The following is a 21,266-nucleotide window of genomic DNA, read 5'->3' on the forward strand; positions in this document are numbered from 1 at the left end:
TTATATATTTTTTAAATAATTTATATAATTAATTATACTACTGATGTCTGTATAATACAGTTTGTGTATTATATACATACATAATTCAAAAAGGGGAATGCTATTATGTAAATATAATTGTAAATGCTTCCAATTAAACTGCCAAGCCCTGCCTAATAACATAATACAATTACTATAGGCTACACGTTAATAAAACAAAACAAATTATACAGAACCTTGATATTTAATGATATTTCATTATTTGTGGTCTAAATTACATTTAATAGATTATGCTTTCATGAAAACATTTGTGATTGGTTTGTGAAAGCTGTCATGTTTACGTTTTCGTTGCATGCACAGCATTTTGACCAGGGGTGTATTCCAGAAAGCAGGGTTAACTTACCGTCAGCTAAACCCTGAACTTTCGGTTGATTAACCCCAAACCTTGCTTACTCGAGGTATGTGGTTCCAAAAACGCATCCGGGAGTAAGTTAATTCAACTCAGAGTATGTTCCTGGTTAAAGGGGTCATATGATGCTGCTAAAAAGAACATTATTTGGTGTAATGAAATGTGTTTATGCGGTTTAAAGTTAAAACAACACATTATTTTCCACATATTATACATATAAGTGCGTTGTGATTGGCCGAATACCTCAAGCGTGTGACGGAAATGTTACGCCCCTCACCATACTGTTTCCTGGTATGTCACATAACCTGCTTTTTGGAATACCCCCCAGCAGGTGCCGCTAGTCTGTGGTGTTTCGAGTGCTTAGAAATAGTAAATATTTTTGGTAAACAATTGCTTCAGTTGATACAGAAAGATTCGTTTCTCTCAAAACTACCTGTACCGAGAAGGTACGCATACGCGTTTTCTCTCTCGCTATGGTGTGTGGGAAGTGAAAAAACCCGGAGTGGAGTCACGGTGGCGTGATTACAGAGCGCTTTCAGCGACAGACACTCTTGGAGAACTTTCTCTGCCGCTCCGCTCCACTTATATACAGAGCTCCACTCCGGCTTTCGTTCTGCGTTGCTTGGTAACTACCTTGATGCTTTGGCTTCTTGTGAAACTATTTTCGTTTGCCCAGAAGAAATAGTCGAACTAACTTTCCAGTTTCGTCTGCTCAATAATTGTGGCTACAATAAGGTAGATTATTGTTAAATTAAATAGATATATATTTAATTAAATGGATAGATAAATAAATACTCCATCCTGCCATGATTCACAAGGTGGTGTTGGAGTCCCTCCCTCTGCTCTCAGATGACTGCAGCAGCAGACAGCAGCGCTCTCTCTCTCTGACCGACAGCAGCAGAAGCATGGCGGCGGTGGAGACACGGGAGTGCGAGACGGAAGGCTGTCGCAGCGAAGCTAAGCTCCAGTGTCCCACCTGCATCAAACTCGGAATTCAAGGCTCATACTTTTGCTCTCAGGTGAAGCTCTGACACTTTGCTTTAAGAATCAAGCGAAGCGCTCGGGCTTTCTCGCTCATGTGACGCTGCCGGCCTAACGTTACGAGACTGAGCTCAGCGTTAGCTAGCTAGCTGCCTTACATCACAAACAGGCACTTTAAACCTTACTCTGAGCTTTGACGTTTACATCAAAGTTTTGTGCGTGATGATTTTCTGGATGACAGATTTGTCTGAGATGTTTAACCCTAAACACGGAGTGGAAATGTAATTTGCCAGCGGTTTCTTTGCTCAGCATGCTTTAAATGACTTCAGCTCAACGTGGCTCGCGTGCTGCTCAGTTGTCAAATCATCACATCAACCCTTTACTTATTTTATTTCCAATTTCTAAATATTTAGGACCAAAGGATGCATAAATTGGTGCAACCTGTAAGAAAATGTAGCTCTAAACCTACCTCTTTTAATTCTCGTATGATTTTGCTAGGCACTCCTAGCCTGGGGTGGAGCTTTCAAACCCTAGTGAGCTACCTATCTAGACAGCATTGTGGACATCATAAGTGTTTTATGAGTCGCTTGCCCGTGATGGTTAAAAAGGCTGTCTAGGTTGGCAGCTCACTGGGCTTTGAGAGAAAACCTAGAAGTGCTCAAAAAATTGAAATGTCTACATGGACAGCATTTTGGGCATCATATGGTTTTTTTTTTTAGGCATACGCTCAAAAATGCTGTCTAGGTAGACAGCTCGTTACATTTGAGACACCACCCTGGACTCTAGCGCCTGTTGCAGGGCAGATCTGCTGTCCTGCTTGCTGAGTTAAGAGGCTGATATGATGACAGGGTGCTGCCAAGCCCAATATCTGATTTGACCATCTGATTCAAACTTTCGCCCTAATTAGATGAGCCGCTGTAACTCACCCTCATGTAATTCTAAACCTGTATGAATTTCTCTCTTCTGTGGAACACTTCTATGTTTCATACATTTCATAAATTGTAAGTCAATTGTGTTCAATGTAGTTTGGTCCCCGTCATTCTTGAGAATATCCCGTTTTATGTTCCACAGATAAAAGTAAGTCATACATGAGAATTTTTATATTTGAGCGAGCTAACGTTATCCGTCTGATACCGTAAAATGGTGCAGAGGTTTGTGATGTATTATATGTGAAATTCCTTGTAATTGTGCTAAAGTATAAGCTTCAAGTATGTTTATGGACTTATAGTTTACATTACAGTTGTGACCCTTGATTTATTGGTTATTTATTGTTAAGTAGAATTTTTGCATTTGTTGCAAGATCGTCACTTGTCAACAAAATATTTGATCTGTTTCTTGGAAGAGTGTTAAATTTTAATGAATAAAAATTAAGTATTATTAACAGATGCTAAAATATACACACTGTTCAAAAGTTTGAGGTTGGTAAGGGTTTTTCATATTTTTGGAGAAGTCTCTTATGCTCACCAAGGCTGCATTTATTTGATCAAAAATACAATACACACAGTAATGTTATTAATGAAGTGTTATTATAATTAAAAATAACTCTTTTATTCTCCTTTATTATATGTTCAAATATAATTTATTCCTGTGATGACAAAGCTAAATTTTCAGCAGTCATTATTCCAGTGTAACATGATCCTTCATTATAATATGCTGATTTGCTGCTCAAAAACATTTATTATTATCAGTGTTAAAATGGTTGTGCTGCTTAATATGTGCTATCTTTTCAGGATTCTTTGATGATAGAAAGTTCAAAAGAACAGCGTTTATTTAAAATACAAATCTTTGTAGCATTATTAATGTAATTATTGCCTCTTGTCTCAGTTGAGTGCATCCTTGTTGCATCAAAGTAATATTTTCATTCAAAAAGCTTTTGAACAATAGTGTAATTTTGTACACTAACATATAAATGCCTCAAAGCTAACAGACATTACATTTTATGGGCTCTTTAAGAATTGATGTTGTGTGAGTAATAACTTGAGTTTTGTATGTTTTCAGGAATGTTTCAAAGGCAGCTGGGCCACCCACAAACTACTCCACAAAAAAGCAAGTATGTAGTGTGTTTTATTCACTCTCAATGTTGAGTGATGTTCAGTTCTGCATAGGGATGTAACGATTACCGGTTTGACGATAAATCATGATAAAATTCCCCACGGTTAGTATTACCGTTTCGGGTAGTGATGGTGAGGAAATTTTCCCACCGGTTAATCGACGTGTGACAACACCGATAATACCAGTATCTCCGTGGGGGCAGGGGCTTTTCCTCGCTTTCCTTCGCCTATAAATAGCTTGCAAAAGCAGCGTGCGCATTTTACTTTCACTTTCAAATAGCGGCATGTGTTGCGGCTTAACAACAGTATCACCGTCAGCACCGTCTATCGTGGCAAGCCTACCATGTAATACCTGAAGGAAGTGTTCTTAATCGCAATACTGCTTTGTCCACGGAGGTTACGGCAAACAGCTCTAATTCAGCTTTTCCATAAGCACCACCTGCTGTCAGCGAGTGGATTTACAGAGACCTATATTTACATTCAGCCTGTGTGCATTTGCATGCCCTGCTGTAAATTTTGACCGGTTGATGAAAAACAAGCTTATGTGGATTCTACACATTTAAACAATTCAGATAAGTTATCTAGAATTATTTATGGAGCAGATAAAATACATATCATCGTTTATTAATCAATTATCATTTTGACTATCATATAAAACAAACATATCTTTTCTTTATTTAAAGGCTAAAATTTGAGGTTTACCTTTTTATGAAACTTTTTCAAAGCTTTATTTGAACATTTACATTAGATATTTCAACATGCTATTAAACTGTTGTCAGTCAAGTTGTCATTTAAAATCCGAACATCATTGGTAATGTTATTGTTTTAGTGATTATGCAAACAAAAAGTCATTTTATTTGTTGTTTGTTGATTTTTAAATATAAAACTTGGTGAAGTGATTTATGTGTCTGTACTTTTTGAACATCTCCAGCACATTTGAACAATACCGTGATAATACTGATAACCGTGATAATTTTGGTCACTATAATCGTGATAAGAAATTTTCATACCGTTACATTCCTAGTTCTGCATTTAGTATGTGGAATACAAATCATGTCTTGCATAATGCCATCATTAATATCTGGTTTTTCATTTGCAGAGGAGGACAAAATAAATGATGAGGGAAAGAACTGTGTGGAGAAAGAAATCAACACAGACCCGTGGCCCGGGTACAGATACACTGGTAAACTGCGACCCCACTATCCACTGGTAAGGACGCATGATCATTGACCTGAGCATGATAATTACAGCACACATACATTTGCATAGAACAAAACAAGTTTCTGCATTTACACATTTAGTTTCATCTCTTTTTCTTGGTTGTTTTCAGACTCCCATGCGGCTTGTTCCTAGCAACATCCAGAGACCAGACTATGCAGATCATCCTTTGGGTAAGATTGCAAATCCCTTCACACATAATTTAGACCTCATTCTGTAAATTATGCACTGCAAAACTCAGATCAACCTCTGTCATCTGGACTAGCTTTCTTGCTCCATGCCCTTTATCTGAGGCATTGCACTTTTCTAACAGACTGCCCTGTTCATTATTACACCTGTGTGAAGTTTAAAGTTTTGCTGAAGTACCGTTCGATTTTTAAACAGAGGAGTGTTTGCTGCAGTAGCACACGTCTGACCAGATCAACCACAGTTTCATGGAAATGTGCATCAAGAAAATTCTAACTTTGTTTTTTGTTTGGTATCTCGTTGGTACATCTTTATCATCATTATTATTTGGAGATTAATGCTCTCATAATCATTAGATTATGAAAGGAGGCCCAAATGCTTTATAGTGTGTTTCAGTTTAGTTGATCTTAGTGTATTTATTTGGTTAGTTGGATACGCATCATGACTAAAAGGTTTCTTATGGTGTTACATAGTTGGCCCTAGAAAGTATGCGAACACATAATCCACACCTACTGTATGACTTTCACAAGTCCTCCTATTTAATTAGGACTACGTTAAACTTGAGGAGGTTTGGTAATTTGTTTGTGAAAGTGTTTTTGTGGTCCTTTATCTTGTCTGAATCAAGCAAATCAAACCTTTAAGAAGTAAAAATAAAAACAGCAATATTGTGAAATATTATTACATGTTGAGAAAACTGTTTTTTTTTATTTTAATATATGTTAAAATATTGTTTTTTTTCCTGTGATGCAAAGCTGAATTTTCAACAGGCATTACTTCAGTCCTAAGTGTCACATGATTCCTCAGAAATCATTTTAATATGATGATTTGCTACTCAATCAATTCTTATGATCAATGTTGAAAACAGTAATGCTTAATAGTTTTGTGTAAACGGTGATACTTTTTTAAAATAGATGAATAGAAAGTTCAAAAGAACACCATTTATTTGACGCAAAAATCTTCTCTAATATTGTAAATGTCTTTTTACTTTAATTTAATGCATCTTTACTGAATACAAGTATTAATTTCTTTAAAAAATATTACTGACTACAAACTTTAAACATTAGTGTATAAATGGCATTTTTAAAAAAAGACAGATTATCAATAAACTGCTAGTTACTCTGCTTGTGTGTCTGTGAACTGTGAAAAATGTGAAGCTCTTAGAGAAGGTAATATTTATTGCAATGAAATGCATAGATGTTTGTGTGACTTAAGTGTCCGAATACTTTTGGGGGCCCTGTAAAGGATATTTCAAATGATAATATACTGTACGTGTATTTGTATAGAAGAGAGATTACACAAACACTTATTTCTTTCTTATAGTATAGAAGCATCTCCCATGAATCACTGTTTTGTGAATAAATGCTTATTTGTCCTTCATTAACGGATGCTGCAGAGTCTTCCCGTAAGTAACCATTATGGTGGTGATTAGATGCTATTAGGCTCCTGTAGTTACAGCCTTTCATTCCGTTGTTATTAGCTCATCCTGGAGTCTCCGGGCCCCGGCTTTCACACAGTAGAAAAGTGATGTATTGAAAAAGCCAGAAAAAAGTTTTAGAATTTTTATCATATGTTAATGTAAAAACTCTTGTGTAATATAACTTGTGTTTGTTTGTTTGCTGGTTTTTATTGTATTTGTTATACTTGTATTTTTTAAATTGTTTTTGCCATGAAAATAGCCTTAGATGCTGACATGGCATTAAATAAATATATACTATACTATGAAAAAGCCTAATGTCTTCAAAAGCATCCAATGGTTAGGTCAGGAGTGTGTGCGTATCTTTAGGACTTCTTTGTGAGAGCGTGTGTGTGATGGTCCTGAAGTCGCCTTATACACGTTTCCATTTACCTCCGTGTGTGTGTGTGGTGGGGGTGGGCTGCTGCAGTGTGTGTCTGAAGCTCTTCTCTCACTCTCTGCAGCTGCAGAGGTTGGGTTGTTGGCAGGTACGAAGTCCCGCCGCTTCCCATGTGTGTCCAGTGTGTCCGGTGATGTCCTCTTGTTTAAACAGTATTACAAAGAGCGGTTTGCTCCGCAGTGGGTGTATGAGTGTATTTTTGTGAGCAAGAGTGCGTGTCTGTGTAGTAGCATGGCTCTGTCTGTTTCTGCATGGCTGATGTCGTTAATCAGCTGGGGCTAGAGGTGGGTGATATGGCCATTGTTGTATTTGTATCAACTATCAATAGTTATTTTTGTTGGGAATTCAATGGAGAATGGTTAAATTTGGTTTGCGTTACTTCCCTTATTTTTATTTATTTATTCATTTTTTGCACATCCTGCTAGGGGTGTGCGATATTGACAAAAAAAGATATCTCGATATTTTCTGGAATTTTATCGATAACGATAATTAGACGATATTTTGCTGAGTGTGTTATTGTGCTGACATCTTAAGGACTACCGTGGACAGCTGACTCCTAATGTTTTTGATATTTGTTTTGACTCCTGATGTTTTTCAATGAGTTTAAATAGATTTTTACCTTTTATGGGCATTTTTAACTTTATAAAGCCATTTTTTTTTCTAAAAGTGTGGATCATCTTTTGAGTCAAATTCTTACATTTAATCAGTCGGTTAGAATAAGACTTTTGGGCTTTTACCAGGCAAATGAAATCAGTATCAACAAAATTGATCTTTGCAATGCAGAGGAAACACAGAAGCTGCATCTGAAGTGGCATTTAGATGTATTTACACACTGTTTAATGCAGCTCAGAGGGACATGGAATGATTTAACCTGCAGTTACAAATGCATAAATAATGTTTTGCTATTTGAAATGATTTTTAAAAAAAGAAAAAAAAAAGAAAGAAAGAAAAGATACTTTAAATGTGAAATTAAAAACGCCAATAGGTGGCAGCAAGTCACTGTTAATAAGAGAGTCATTGCGATTTGAACCGAATAATTTTAAACGGTTGATTCATTCAGGAACGAAACGCGTCATGTTGTTTAGAGACTGCTTCTGGTTCTGTTTGGAATAATTTTTGTTGTTGAAATAGAGCAAAAACTGGCAATATGGTGTCTAAAACGTAAGTCTCTTAATATTAACTTGTTTTTTGAACTGTTGTATAAAATCAATATCTTGAATTTTGTGTTAATTCAAAATGTATTTTAATAGACTAAATCACGCAGTGAAAGAACGCACTCGCACTAGTCTAACAAACTAGATTTCATCACGTCACTTATGCGTGCACTCTGTAGTTGTGTTTTGTTTGTTTTTTGTAATATACTCGATAATGTCAAATCGCACATCATTAAAACAACAATTAAGATATTATCGCAGACGATATATATCGCACACCCCTACATCCTGCTCTGTCTTTTTGCATTACTCTGAATTCCTTTGTTGCTTTCAATGTAAATAAAGCAGTTGTGGCAATTGACAGCAATCAAATGTATCCACCTCGGTACAAATGGTACACTACAGGTCAAAAGATTGGAATAATTAAGATATTTTGATGTTTCGGAATGCTTACCAAGGCTGCATTTATTAAATACAGTAAAAAAAACTGCAATATTGTTAAATATTATAACCATTTAAAATAGTTGTTTTCTGTTTGAATGTATTTTAAAATGTCATTCATTACTGTGATTGCAAAGCTACATTTTCAGCATCATTACTCCAGTCTTCAGTGTCACGTGATCCTTCAGAAATCATTCTAATATACTGATTTGCTGCTCAGTTTATTATCAATATTTAAAATAGTAGTGCCACCTTAAACACTGGTCTTTACACTGGCTTCCACTTACTTTTAGGATTGATTTTAAAGTACTTTTACTCGTTTATAAATCCGAACTGATTGCACTGTATTTTATGTATAATCATTTTCTATTTTTAACTGTTTTAAATTCATTTTAAATCAATTTCTAAATCATTTAAAAAGTTTAAGTTCCCCGTTTTATTGTTGTGATTTTTTTTATTTATTATTTTACTTCCTTTTGTGTAAAGCACTTTGAATTACCATTATGTATGAAATGTGCTATATAAATAAACTTGCCTTGCCTTATAATTTAAAGGAAACTGTGACAAATTTAGCGTCCTTGCCAAATAAAAGTGTTAATTTCTTAATTTTACCACAAATTTTTCAGTGGTAGTGCATGATGTTTTCCACAAAAATATTAAGCAGCAAAAACTGTTTTCAACATTGCTAATAATAAGAAATGTTACTTAAGAAGCAAATCGGCATATTAGAATGATTTCTGAAGGATCACGTGACACTGAAGACTGGAGTAATGATGCTGAAAATTTTGCTCCGGAATAAATTACTTTTTATAATATCATAGACAATAAGTCTCTTATGATGAGGGTTATGAGTATAACATTAAAAAAATCATAATTATTCCAAGCCTTTGATCGGTACAGTATATAAAATCTCTATCTTCACTGCCACACGATATATAGTCATATCACCCAGCCCTAGCAGGAACTGTCCGTGATTACGTCATTGCCAAACTGTCATGTCCCAGACCTCACTGGATCAGCGACCATGTGTGTATGTGTGTGTGTTTTTATCTGTAAGAAGTGGTTGTGTTGTCTTCATTAGCTGACTGGAGACCGTGCTGTTGAGATTCTGTTGTGGTGAAGGTCAGTAGGCAGAGCTAGTGCATATATTTGAGTGATGGTAAGATGCTTTTGTGGGTAGATGGGTATCTATGTATTTCACTGCTCACCAATTCACCAATTCATCACTGCTTGCAGGAATGTCAGAGTCAGAGCAGACCATGAAAGGGACGTCTCAGATTAAGATCCTCAATGCTGAAGAGATTGAGGGCATGAGAGTTGTCTGCAAGGTAAACCAACATCATAACTTCACACATGATAACCTTTGTATAAAGAATAATAACTGAAATGCATCAGCTGAAATTTTGGGTGTTGCGAAAGCCATTTTCTGCCTCTATTTAAACGCCAGTTGTTCTGCCACTAGTTTCTAATTTCAGATTTTAGTTAAGAGAACCCCACTTGGTTACACAAGATAAATTTACGCAAACATGCTGAAAAATTGTCTAGTGGGATCATGGCAGGTTGTCAAGTCTATCATGAGCACAAGTACACAAAAGACATTTGAATTGTTAAATAATAAAGACAATGTTTGTTTCCTTCAGCTGGCTCGAGAAGTCCTTGACATTGCTGCCATGATGGTGAAACCTGGAGTGACGACGGAGGAGATCGACCATGCGGTGCATTTGGTAAAAATTCACAGCCTTTTTTCTTTTTCTAATCTAAATTTTACAAAGTGGTAGTCTGATCAGAGCAGAATGTTTAAATACAGGTTATCTAAGGCAGCGGTTCTCAATTCCAGTCCTTGCGTACCCCCGCTCTGCATGTTTTGCTTGTCTCTCTTTGTTAACACACCTGATTCAGATCATCATCTCGTTAGAAGTGAGCTCCGTGCATGAACTGTGTTCCGATTGACATGGTCCCTACACAGTGTCCATTGCTCCCTACTCCGTGAGCAGGGGAAATCTGTTGAAGTTTACTTCACTTCGGAATATTCATTTACAGATTTGCGCTGCGCCGCTGCCTGCAGCATCTTCACACACATACGAAACTTACTAGAGAAGCGTGAAGTGGGACATAATATACCTCTGTAAATAAATACAATTTAAATTCACGTCTCGCACACTTAAATGACCTTTGTATGGAACATATACGCTCCATTCAAACTGGAATCATGGCGGAATATCCGGTAATGTCCACTTCGCAGGGCACTTACAGTCAAATATAACAAACGTATGAAGCAATAAGAGAAACATACAAAATGTGCAGAGCGGGGGTACGCGAGGACTGGAATTGAGAACCGCTGATCTAAGGGAAATGTGAAATTTCTTATGCATTCACATGAATGTATTTTTTTATTTGTTCTAAATCAGTGGTTCGCTTTGACTCCAAGGCCCACTTTGTCCAAGAGGCCCTCCTATTTAAGCTGTACATTTGGTACTTTTGTTATAGTAAAAATTAAAAACTACGTTGCCAGTTTGTTATTTTTGTTTTATGTTGTTTTGTATTAAGATTGTTAATATAACTAAATTTAAATAATTTCATCTTGGGGGTCCCTCTTGGACGTTTGTTGGACCCCTGGTTGAGAACCACTGTTGTAAATGTCATGCTTCATGCTGGAGTTTCCTTCTGGAAAAAATGCATAATCTTTTACAGTTGTTTGACAGCTATTTTTGACAATATGCATAATAAACACGTGGATTTTTTTATTGTGAATTCTACTGTCGTTGTCATTTGAGTAGGACAGCCTGTATGAATGTTGATGCTAATGCCAAACGATTTGTCCATATTTTTTGGTTAAGGCATGCACAGCGAGGAACTGCTACCCCTCACCTCTGAACTACTACAACTTTCCCAAGTCCTGCTGCACCTCAGTCAATGAAATCATCTGCCATGGGATCCCTGACTGCCGTCCACTCCAGGAGGAGGACATACTGAATAGTATGTATCAGCATACATGTGAACATATAGTATATGAATGCATCTTCCTGGCTTTACTTTATGGGAGATCTGATTTTTGCACCCAAGAGGGCTGTTTTAAAGGGATAGAATCACCCTCCCTCTAAATTGACATTGTATTTCATATTTCAGTTAGTCCAAATGTCAGATAAACATTCAGTGGACATTCGAGATTTGTGCGTGACTGATTTTCCACATGTTCACATTTCTGTGAATGCATTGGCTTGTTCTTGCAGAACTCTGTCCAGACTGATGTTTTTTCCTTCTGCCCATTTTAAGTCCCATTGTCAAAATGCCATATTATTAAAGCTGTTTATTCTTGTTAATGCCATAATAGATAAGTAAACTAAACAAATGACCAGTGACATGTAGATCTCATTATTCCTAGCTACATGTTTTGTCATTGATCACCTTAATTTAAATATTATAGGCTACAGCACAGAGAACTGCTTCTACGTACATTTAATGCCAAATTTACACTGAACAGACCTCACGCTGAAGGCAGTATCCAGAGCCAGATGGAATCTGCAGCTTTTTTTTTTTTTTTTGCTTTCTTTGCACAGAGTGTGAAAGGCTGTGGAATGGATTTCTGTTAAATGCAGAGTACTTTGCTCATAATAGTAGCTGAAAGCATAATCATATCATTTTGTGTCAGTTTGTGTAGTTTTCTACAGAGTTCTGTGTAACATATGCAGAAAAAAAATCTTCAGTCTTAAGGTAAATTGCACTAAATGTTACATGTTCACTTGGCCAATCATATGTTACTTTTTTTCTTGCAGTCGACATAACAGTTTACCACAATGGTTACCATGGAGATTTGAATGAAACCTTTTTTGTGGGTGAAGTGGATGAGGGAGCCAAGAGATTGGTTCAGACCACTTATGAATGTCTTATGCAAGCCATCGATTCTGGTGAGTATGAAAGCACATGCAAACAACAATAACAATTCAACAGACCCTATGTTATGCGAGTTTGACATTTGGCCTACATGATATATTATAGTACAGTATGTTTTTCTGATGTGATGTGCATTAATGACCTTTAGAGGGCAGACTTGCACAGAGGGATGTCTGTGTTGTGGTCTGAAGAAGCTTGTTTCTGTCTTGTGTCTAGTGAAGCCTGGTATCCGTTATCGTGAGCTGGGAAACATCATCCAGAAACACGCGCAGGCTAACGGTTTCTCTGTGGTACGGAGCTACTGTGGCCACGGCATTCACAAACTGTTCCACACGGCACCAAACGTACCGCACTATGCCAGTGAGTAACATTTTGTCAAAAAGACACAGTCTGAATGATACAAGCATTGCACACTGTGATGTAATCGAAACTGCAGAGAGTGCAAACACTCATAAAGCTTGAACTGTCCTTGTTTTATGTATTTCTACAGAGAATAAAGCAGTAGGAGTGATGAAACCTGGTCATGTATTTACTATTGAGCCCATGATCTGCGAAGGTTGGAGACAAATCACAAAATAATTTTCTTATCTATCCAAATTGTGCACTTATTGTTTAGAATTTTTTTCTTTTAGAAAAAAAAATATATATTTTTTTTAAATAGGGCTGTCAAAGTTAATGCATTCAAACATGTGATTGGTTGGTTCATTTACACTACCCCGTAAAGCTTTGGGGTCAGTAAGATTTTTATTTTGTAAGAAATCATTACTCTTATTTAGCAAAGACCCATTAAATTGATCAGAATTTCAATTTCAAATAAATATTCTTTTGAACTTTATATTCAATGAATATATAGAATAATGAATAAAGTCCTGAAAAGAAAACATCTAATGGTTCCTCAAAAATATTAAGCCACTCAACTGTTTTCAATATTGATAATGAGAATAATTGTATCTTGAGCAGCAAATCAGCATATTAGTATGATTTATGAAGTATCATGTGACACTGAGGACTGGAGTAATGATGCTGAAAATTCAGCTTGGCATCACAGGAATAAATTACGTTTGAAAATATATTCAAATTAAAAAAATGTTATTTTCTTTTTTTAACTGATACTGTTAACTATAGAAATTTGAGTTTTGATGTGATTAAGTATTGTAATCAATTGCTTATTTAAGAATCTTTGCTCTGTGCAGGTGGCTGGCAGGATGAGACGTGGCCAGATGGTTGGACTGCAGTCACTCGTGACGGTAAACGCTCAGCCCAGTTTGAGCACACGCTCCTCGTGACAGAGACAGGCTGTGAAATCCTCACGCGCCGCCTCGAGGATAATGGCCGTGCTCACTTCCTGTCCCAAATGTAGAATGGTGGGGTCATATCAGCCCTATTCTGCAGTGGAGGATACAACAGCTCCGCCCCATATCACCAATCAGCCAATCACACAGTGGGTCTCTGTTGGGCAGGAGATGATTGGCCACGTGACAGTGGATTTGGGCAGGAGATGGAGATTTGTTAACTTCTGAATGTGTCACCTGACAGTCACATTAATCAGCTTGGATCTGAGTAAATTCAAAGGCACTGGCCTTTAACCTGGTTACAGTGCCGCCACACTCTGTCTTCAGGGCAGAGGTATCTGTGTGAGTGGTTTTGCGTGTGTGCACTTGTGTGTTTGAGAGAGCGCGTCAGCTGTGTGAGGTCCACTGTCTCGGTCTGCTTCAGTGTGTTTGTATGCCTGGCTCGTTGCAATGTACCATGTTTGTTTTGTTGGGGTTCGAGATGCAACGAGTGTATGTGATAAAACACTGGAGTCTCTCCAAATCTTATCAAATCATGATTGATATATAAAAACTCTTTACAGCTGAGTGCCTCGTAACGTTATTGAACATTGTACAAATGTTTTTCATGAACTTCTACCAGCGTTCATAAGGTCCAATTAAATCGATCTTGTTTGAGTGACTGTGTCAATGAACATCTAGGAAACATTAGGTTAAGTACAATGGTTTAATTTATGTTTCACCTGTTTGATGGCCTTTCTGAAATGTCCTTTTACTGCAGTCATCCTTAGTTTGTCTTTGGTTGTTTAATACCACTTAAAGAGCAATGTGAAAGTCTGAAAAGCAGTTGCAGGCCTCCTTGTCTGTTTGACGCATCTCTTGAAATCAGTTTCAGTATTCAAGCTGAATTAAAGTATATTTTCTCCTTTATTTTTTTGTGTACAACAAATGCCAAACATCAGTCAATCATTACAAAGGAATGAAATTTAAACAATGACTTATGAAAGCAGCTGATAAGATCATCCAAGAGATTCATCTGTATCGAATTATTGTTGCTTTTTGGTGATACAAACTAATTTTTAGCCAGGCAGTTGATTAATTCCATCACTTCAGTGCTTTCTACACCTTTCAGAAATAGTTACAGTACTTTAAACTAGTGTTAAGTCTGAGCAATCTGTTCCCATCCGGTTGTCTCAAACTGGCGTAGAAGTTGATTGGAGATGACTTGATTCTCATTTGGATATATTCAGGATGCATCGAATACTGTAAGGTAGGAAAAAAGTTAGAACTTTTTTCTTATAAGATTAACCTTAGATAATAACAAAGTGAGAAATGTACCATTGTCCAGTTTTCATGAGATTGACGGCATCATTGATCTGCTCCAGATCCATTTTGTGGGTTATGAACTCGTCAAGCATTATTTTGCCAGTCATGTAGTCATTAACCAGTTTTGGAAGAGAGTCCTTGATCTTAAAACCTTTTTCACATAAACAAAAATGAATACATGCACAGACATGTACTCTCAAAGCCATAGAAAGCATTAACTGACAGCTGGTTTACCTCCTAATAGGGTTCCCTTCCATGTTTTCCCAGATATGAGTTGAATTGGCCTTGCTGAAAAGTCTACATCAGTATAGCCAACCAAAACACTCACACCCCAACCTTTAATACACGACTCCAGTGCAGCTCTCTGAGGTCAAAAAAACATTAAACTCACACACAGAAGAATTGCAAGCACTGAAAGCTTTTAAACAAGCAAGTAAATACATGCGCTTTCTATATACGTGTCAGTTGAGGCTTACCGATACTTCAGTGTTGCCCACACACTCGAGTGAGAAATCCACTCCTCCATTGGTAAGTTCTGCCAGTACTTCAGAGATGGGTTTATTATATGCCTTTGGATTCAGAAAATCAGTGGCACCGAAGACCTTTGCCTTCTCAAACTTCTGCTCATTAATATCCACAGCAAAGATACGGGAGGCTCCGGCGTTTTTACAGCCCATGACTGCAGCCAGACCTACTGCACCCAGTCCAAACACTGCACACACTGAGCCTGGTGTGACCTTCACACAAACACAAATTAATTACTAACGCACCTTAATATTCACCTTACTGTTCAAGCCACAGCTATTTGAACTCTTAAGTTGTAAACTAAAGAACCGGTTAAATCGAACGATTCGTTCGCGAACCGGACATCACTAATCTCTAATGTGTGTTTCTCAGAGACTTGTTAGGAACTGTTTTCGTTGACAGAGCAAAAATACGCAAAGCAAGTGTCCAAATGCTTCTTGAGCATCTATACACACCCCAGCCGTGTTGACAGCAGCTCCATAACCGGTAGAGATGCCGCAGCCGAGCAGACACACGCGGTCGAGTGGGGCATCATCATGAATCTTGACCACATAAATCCGGTTGATGACGATGTATTCAGAGAAGGTACCGGTGTTTGTGAACTGCAGGATGGGCCGACCACGGCAAGTGAAACGTGTTGTGGGATACGACATCAAATCGACGTGATAATTTATCCTGACAAAAAAAAAAAGACAATTTTTTTTGTAACGTTAAGGTTTCAAAAACAGAAGGATGAATGAAATATGTGAAAAGTTGTGTTGTTTGTATTTCTCACCAGTTGCGGTCACACACGTTTGTTTTTGGACTCTTGCAGAACCGGCATTCTCCACACTGAGCGACCGAGACTGGAATGACCTTATCACCTGTTCACCACAATACACAGATGTATTTTTTAATTTTTGTAGTAGTTGTTGTTGTTGTTATTACATCAGCATATTTACACTAAGAGTTATAGGGAATTTTAAAAAATCTGTCATAATTTACTCACACTTATGATGTTCCAAACCATATGCCATATGATATATATATATTAATTGGAATGCAAAAGTTTTATTTTAGTATTATTTATATATTAGTATTTATTAATATTTTGAATTAGCTATGTTTTTATATTTTCAGCTTTCATTTTAATTTTACATTTTAGTAGTTTGTTTGTTGTTTTTTATATTTCTATTTAGCTTTGATTCAGTTTTAGTAATTTTAGTACTTAAACTTATTTCAGTTAGTTGCCAAAACAACATTTTTTAAATTGACGTTTTTCAACTAATACTGTATGTATATTTTAATTTATTTCAGCTTTAATTAAATTACTGAATATGTACTTTTAGTTTGAGTTAAAAAAATAAGTAAATGGATATGAATATGCTGAAGCTTTATGTGAGAAAGAGACCAAAATTTAAGTTAAGTGCGAAGACCCATTATTGAGTCATTGAGAACTCAAGAACTGGATTATGAACAAATCAGATTCACAAATCAGCTGATTCAGTGAAATGATGTGACTCAAAATAAGTTGATTCATTCACAAATTGGATGTCACTGGACATCTGAACTAGCCAAGAAGGCTTCAGTTCATTTCCCTGACTCAGTGATCTAGCAGCAGCTATTGGGTCCCTGGAGGTAAATAACAACTTTGGTCTGTTTTTTCACTCAGCGCTATAAAATGTCTTTAGAAGATGTCATATGTACTACCTTTATTGTGTGTGTGTGTTTTAATTGTATGTAAAACAGCCAGTACATAATTACATAGTTTCTCCTTTTCTGTCCACAGAAGAAAGTAAGTCATACAGCTTTGGAATAAACATGGGGGTGAATAAATGATGAACTTTAATTTCTTGCTGAACTATGCTTTTTAAAATAGAAATCAAGACATTTTATTTTGTGACCTGGTTTGAAATCAGTGACTCCAGGTCCCACACTCTCCACCACACCAGCGCCCTCATGTCCCAGGACAGTGGGAAAACCCCGCTTGTCCTTCCCTTCAAACAGGTGGTAAATCTCGGTGTGACACAGACTTGAAGCTACAATCTGTAATGGCGAAAATGATTGTTTGTGTTACAACACAAGCATAGTGTTGCATGCTTTAACAACTGATTTTCAATTAGTTATTTGGGTTTGTGACAACTTTCATGGGACATTTCCCACCTTAATTCGTATTTCTCCTTCCTGAGGTGGGCCGACTTCTATTTCCTCTATTACCAGAGGCGCATTGGGCTCCCAGGCAACAGCAGCCCGACATTTAATCACCTTTAGCACACAGAAGAACTTGATTCATTATGTTTTATAGACATTTAATGGTTGACTACAGATGACTATATAAATGCTGCACTTGAGTGGTTCCATGATCTCTGCTCTCTAACCGTAGTTGGAGGTTGTCCAGCCAATGAAATCATCAAAACATGTTTTTAGAGCCACAACTATCTGTGATTTCACTATCATCACTATCACTAAAGATAAATATTAACTCAGTGAAACTGCATATGTAGTATCAATTTGATGGAAAATTAGGAGAATTACAAATAGAACCTCAAAAATATCTTGCATTTGTTTAAAAAAAAAGTTGACTTATAAGAGGATTAGATGAATAATTATGCACAAATGTCACTTTGCACTTTTACATGTGGCATCCAAACCTCTTTGTGTAGTCTTTATATATTATTTAGTCTTTATATGAACAGCCAGTCTTGATATATTGCATTATAGTTAGTAAAGCAGTGCAATCAATTGTACATCACAATAATAACATATACACAAGCATGTAATACAAGACATTGATCCTGATTTTTTTCCCCCATAACTTTAACCAGTGTTTGCTTAAGATAGCTATAGTAGCTAGCTCAAAGCATTTATAACAGTCTTATAAGTCTTATTCATTTTGCATTAATTTGATTATATGGAATAAAAATTAACTTAACTGTAGATGTCTTTGCCTTGTAAATTGTTTCCTTATGCGATCAATAGGTCAATGTAAATGAACGTATATGAGATGTGAGTCGTATTAAAAATGCATTAACTACTATAAGAGACCAAAAGACAAGTTTACGAACCTTTCCTGCAGTGGCCATTAGTATTGCTGTGATGAATGCAAAGAAATGCAGAGATTCTCTGGTGCCTGTTCTTATACTCTGGTTTTATACAAGAAGCAATCTCTCTCTTTCTCTCACTCTCTCTCTCTCTCTCTCTCTCTCACTCACTCACTAATACTGATCTAAAACTTATCTTATGAATGTAAAGATATATAGATATTACCTGACATATTTAACTGCAGATTGTTACTATATTGTCTGAATTAGATTTTATGAGAGCTGGTCTCTATTGGTCTCTATTATATTTATTTTTGACTCAATCTTGCAACACTATTGTTCATAAGAGATATTCAGAGTTAAGAGCAGTTTAACCTTGATTTATGACGTTATTCAAAAGCATAATTCGTGTAAAAGTCAACTGTGATAAGACTGTTTCCTCCATGATTTAGCAGAAGGATTATTATTCTCTGGTATATTACTCAAGACATGGGGAGAATGAGGAACGTTGCCCTCTAGTCACTCTAGAGTCTAGTGTAATTGTGTGGAGAACGCAAGACTGACACTTTGACTGGGCAAAGATACTGAAGAGTAATGGTGCTTTCAAGTTGTTCAGCACCTTGATAAACTGAATAAAACATTAAAAAAAAAAATCAAATACACAGCTGATTCAAATTCTTTATTCGTCATTTTGTAGAATTATAGTAAATTTTGGTAATTTATTTGCAGAGTATACATCTTAATCAGACCTACGTGATTTGATGACACATGACATGACATTCCAACTCTATATCCAGCCTTAGATACCAACTTCCAGACACCATAATGCATTTAACCATGCTTTTGACCAAATTACTTTATAACTGATATCTACTCAAATTAAGTATTTGTTTAATTGAGAATACTATAATAAAATTAGCTAAACTTTTAGTTTAAACACGATTCAAATCCATGGACATGTAAATGAATTTTGTAGTTTGAGCCAAGAGATTCAGACCACTTAAAGCACATGCAAGCAATTAAAGCACATGCAAGCAAAAACTAAAAAAATTCAACAGACCACATGTGATGTGAATTTGACATTATATTTGGGCTGGATGATGTACAGTGTACAGTGAAGGCTGTCAACTCTCAAGCATTCAGTGTGAGACTCACGAAATTAACAATTAACACTGTTGTCATGCTCACCACCCCACACATCCATTTTCTCACTCATTGAAAAACAACCTCAAACGAAAGCAAGAGCACTCTACACTTGGCAACTTCCCCAGTGCCCATTTGTGTTTGCAGTGCTTTGAGAAACAGAGAAACTTTGCAGAGAAACCTTGCAGAGAAACTTTGCACTCTAGAGAGCGTCAAAAGTTTCTATTTACAACGTGATTCGTAGCGTTGAGCATTGTAGCCAATCACAGACATAGATGTTGACTTCTTGCACACCTCTGATTGGCCATTGTGACCGTCACATTGTAACAAAGAAAGTAAAGACACAATGTAAATAAAAGATTAATTGTGCAGCATAGAGATGATTATAATGGAACGTTTTGCGATTGCAATGAACTTAAGTAAGTGACAGTTTTAGTGATTATAAAGGAAGCATTATTTGCACGCTCTCTAGGCTACACATAATCCTTTCAGAATCTGAATAAAAGTTTTGTTCTTCTTGCTGCTAAGAGGACCAACGGCCACATACCCTAAATGCAGCAAAGTCTCGGGAGTGACATAAATCCCTCATTCCTCATATAAATGCCTGATTCATTTTCAAAATCACAGTGATCGACATAATCATAGCAATGGATGGGAAATAGGGGAGAGCAGGGTGATTTGAGCTTGTGGGGAAGTTGAGCCACCCCTTGTTTCTTGGCAACCTTAAACAAAATGTATGATGTGACCACAAATATATAAAGAGTTATCCATTTGAGAGACCCATAGAATAATTGTGTGTCCTGTCATCCCTGTTACTCTGGTCAGTCCTGTGACTATGACGTCAGTCCTGTTACTGTACATTAATTTCATAAAAATTTTTAAAATTATATTTGATACATCCTTCGAGGTTTTTCCATTGTAACTTTATATTTTATTTTGGACAAAGCCCTTTTTTAATATCTCTCTTGTAAAAATATATTTTTTTCTTAAATGACATGTGGTCACATTCCAAAATTAGGATGTTCTTGGTCATCTGAATGACAAATATAAAAATATTTTTAAAAATATCAAAAGTTGAAACAATCACAATGAAAAGTGGGACTAAAATGCTGCTCTATCACATAGTTCTAATTAAACTATAGCATATAGTAACGCTTGTCTGTAACAGGGTTGACAAAAATACCAAAACATGAGTTAGAAAAATTGTCATAAAATGACTATTTAAATTACATAGCCTGAGACGGCACAATACAATTTCTTGTCATTTTAAGGTGTCTTCATTTCATGGATATTTAAAAAATGTTGATTAAACTTATTTTATTTTTGTAATTTTTCTAAGTGGAAAAGGCACCGATTTCGTGGAATGACCCAAATGCAGGCTATCGATTATTAATAGAAAAAAAATATTTGAATTTTTAAATCAGTCATTTGCAATAATTATTAGAAATTATTTGTAAAAAATGAATGACTTGCAAATCTCACAATTCTCGCATTGCTATTTTTGCTGTGGTGAAAGTTATTTGTTTTACACCACTGCAATTTTATGATAAAAACACAGTCCTAGTTATCGTGACTTTAAATACTAGCTATGTCCAGATGTAAGACAAAACTCTGCTGACAGGTTTTTTTTTGTTTTGTTTTCCACCACAAACCTACGGTGGCCGAGAAGTGCAAAGCAAATCACAATTCTGAAAACAAAATAACAAATTACAAACGCAAATGCAAGTCTAAAAAACAAAATAACAATTCAGAAAGCACAACAACAATTCAGAAAACATTATAACAAGTCAGAAAACACAATGACAAATCAGACAAACC

The 21,266-nt window shown here is 36.3% G+C and overlaps 2 protein-coding genes across 2 annotated transcripts; one reads left to right on the forward strand and one right to left on the reverse strand.

The window, feature by feature from the left end:
• The first annotated feature begins 1,237 nt into the window (after nucleotides 1–1,237).
• LOC107747566 (methionine aminopeptidase 1-like) lies at nucleotides 1,238–14,022 on the forward strand. The gene is given in 12 exon segments (XM_016562150.1): nucleotides 1,238–1,259; nucleotides 1,262–1,407; nucleotides 3,368–3,419; nucleotides 4,520–4,629; nucleotides 4,751–4,811; nucleotides 9,509–9,600; nucleotides 9,913–9,996; nucleotides 11,110–11,248; nucleotides 12,046–12,177; nucleotides 12,380–12,523; nucleotides 12,654–12,719; nucleotides 13,357–14,022. Coding segments are annotated over 12 exon segments (1,215 nt in total). The 3' UTR covers nucleotides 13,524–14,022.
• A 468-nt stretch (nucleotides 14,023–14,490) lies between these two features.
• adh8b (alcohol dehydrogenase 8b) lies at nucleotides 14,491–18,424 on the reverse strand. Its single transcript, XM_016562151.1, has 9 exons — nucleotides 18,330–18,424; nucleotides 17,428–17,529; nucleotides 17,169–17,310; nucleotides 16,061–16,148; nucleotides 15,741–15,960; nucleotides 15,237–15,497; nucleotides 14,995–15,124; nucleotides 14,773–14,911; nucleotides 14,491–14,697 (listed from the first exon to the last, which is right to left on the reverse strand). Exons 1-9 carry the CDS (start codon nucleotides 18,345–18,347, stop codon nucleotides 14,667–14,669), a joined length of 1,131 nt encoding a protein of 376 aa, XP_016417637.1. The 5' UTR covers nucleotides 18,348–18,424; the 3' UTR covers nucleotides 14,491–14,666.
• Between the last annotated feature and the right edge of the window lie 2,842 nt (nucleotides 18,425–21,266).

Source organism: Sinocyclocheilus rhinocerous, unplaced genomic scaffold (genome assembly GCF_001515625.1).
Source record: "Sinocyclocheilus rhinocerous isolate Xijiao unplaced genomic scaffold, SAMN03320098_v1.1 scaffold469, whole genome shotgun sequence".
Taxonomy (NCBI): Eukaryota; Metazoa; Chordata; class Actinopteri; order Cypriniformes; family Cyprinidae; genus Sinocyclocheilus; species Sinocyclocheilus rhinocerous.

Excerpts from the sequence above, each read along its gene's own strand:
- adh8b (XM_016562151.1), bottom strand. Across the intron at positions 14,912-14,994 it reads GAAGGGAACCCTATTAGGAG|GTTTTAAGATCAAGGACTCT; the intron begins GTAAACCAGCTG and ends TATGTGAAAAAG. Across the intron at positions 14,698-14,772 it reads CTCATGAAAACTGGACAATG|TATTCGATGCATCCTGAATA; the intron begins GTACATTTCTCA and ends CCTACCTTACAG.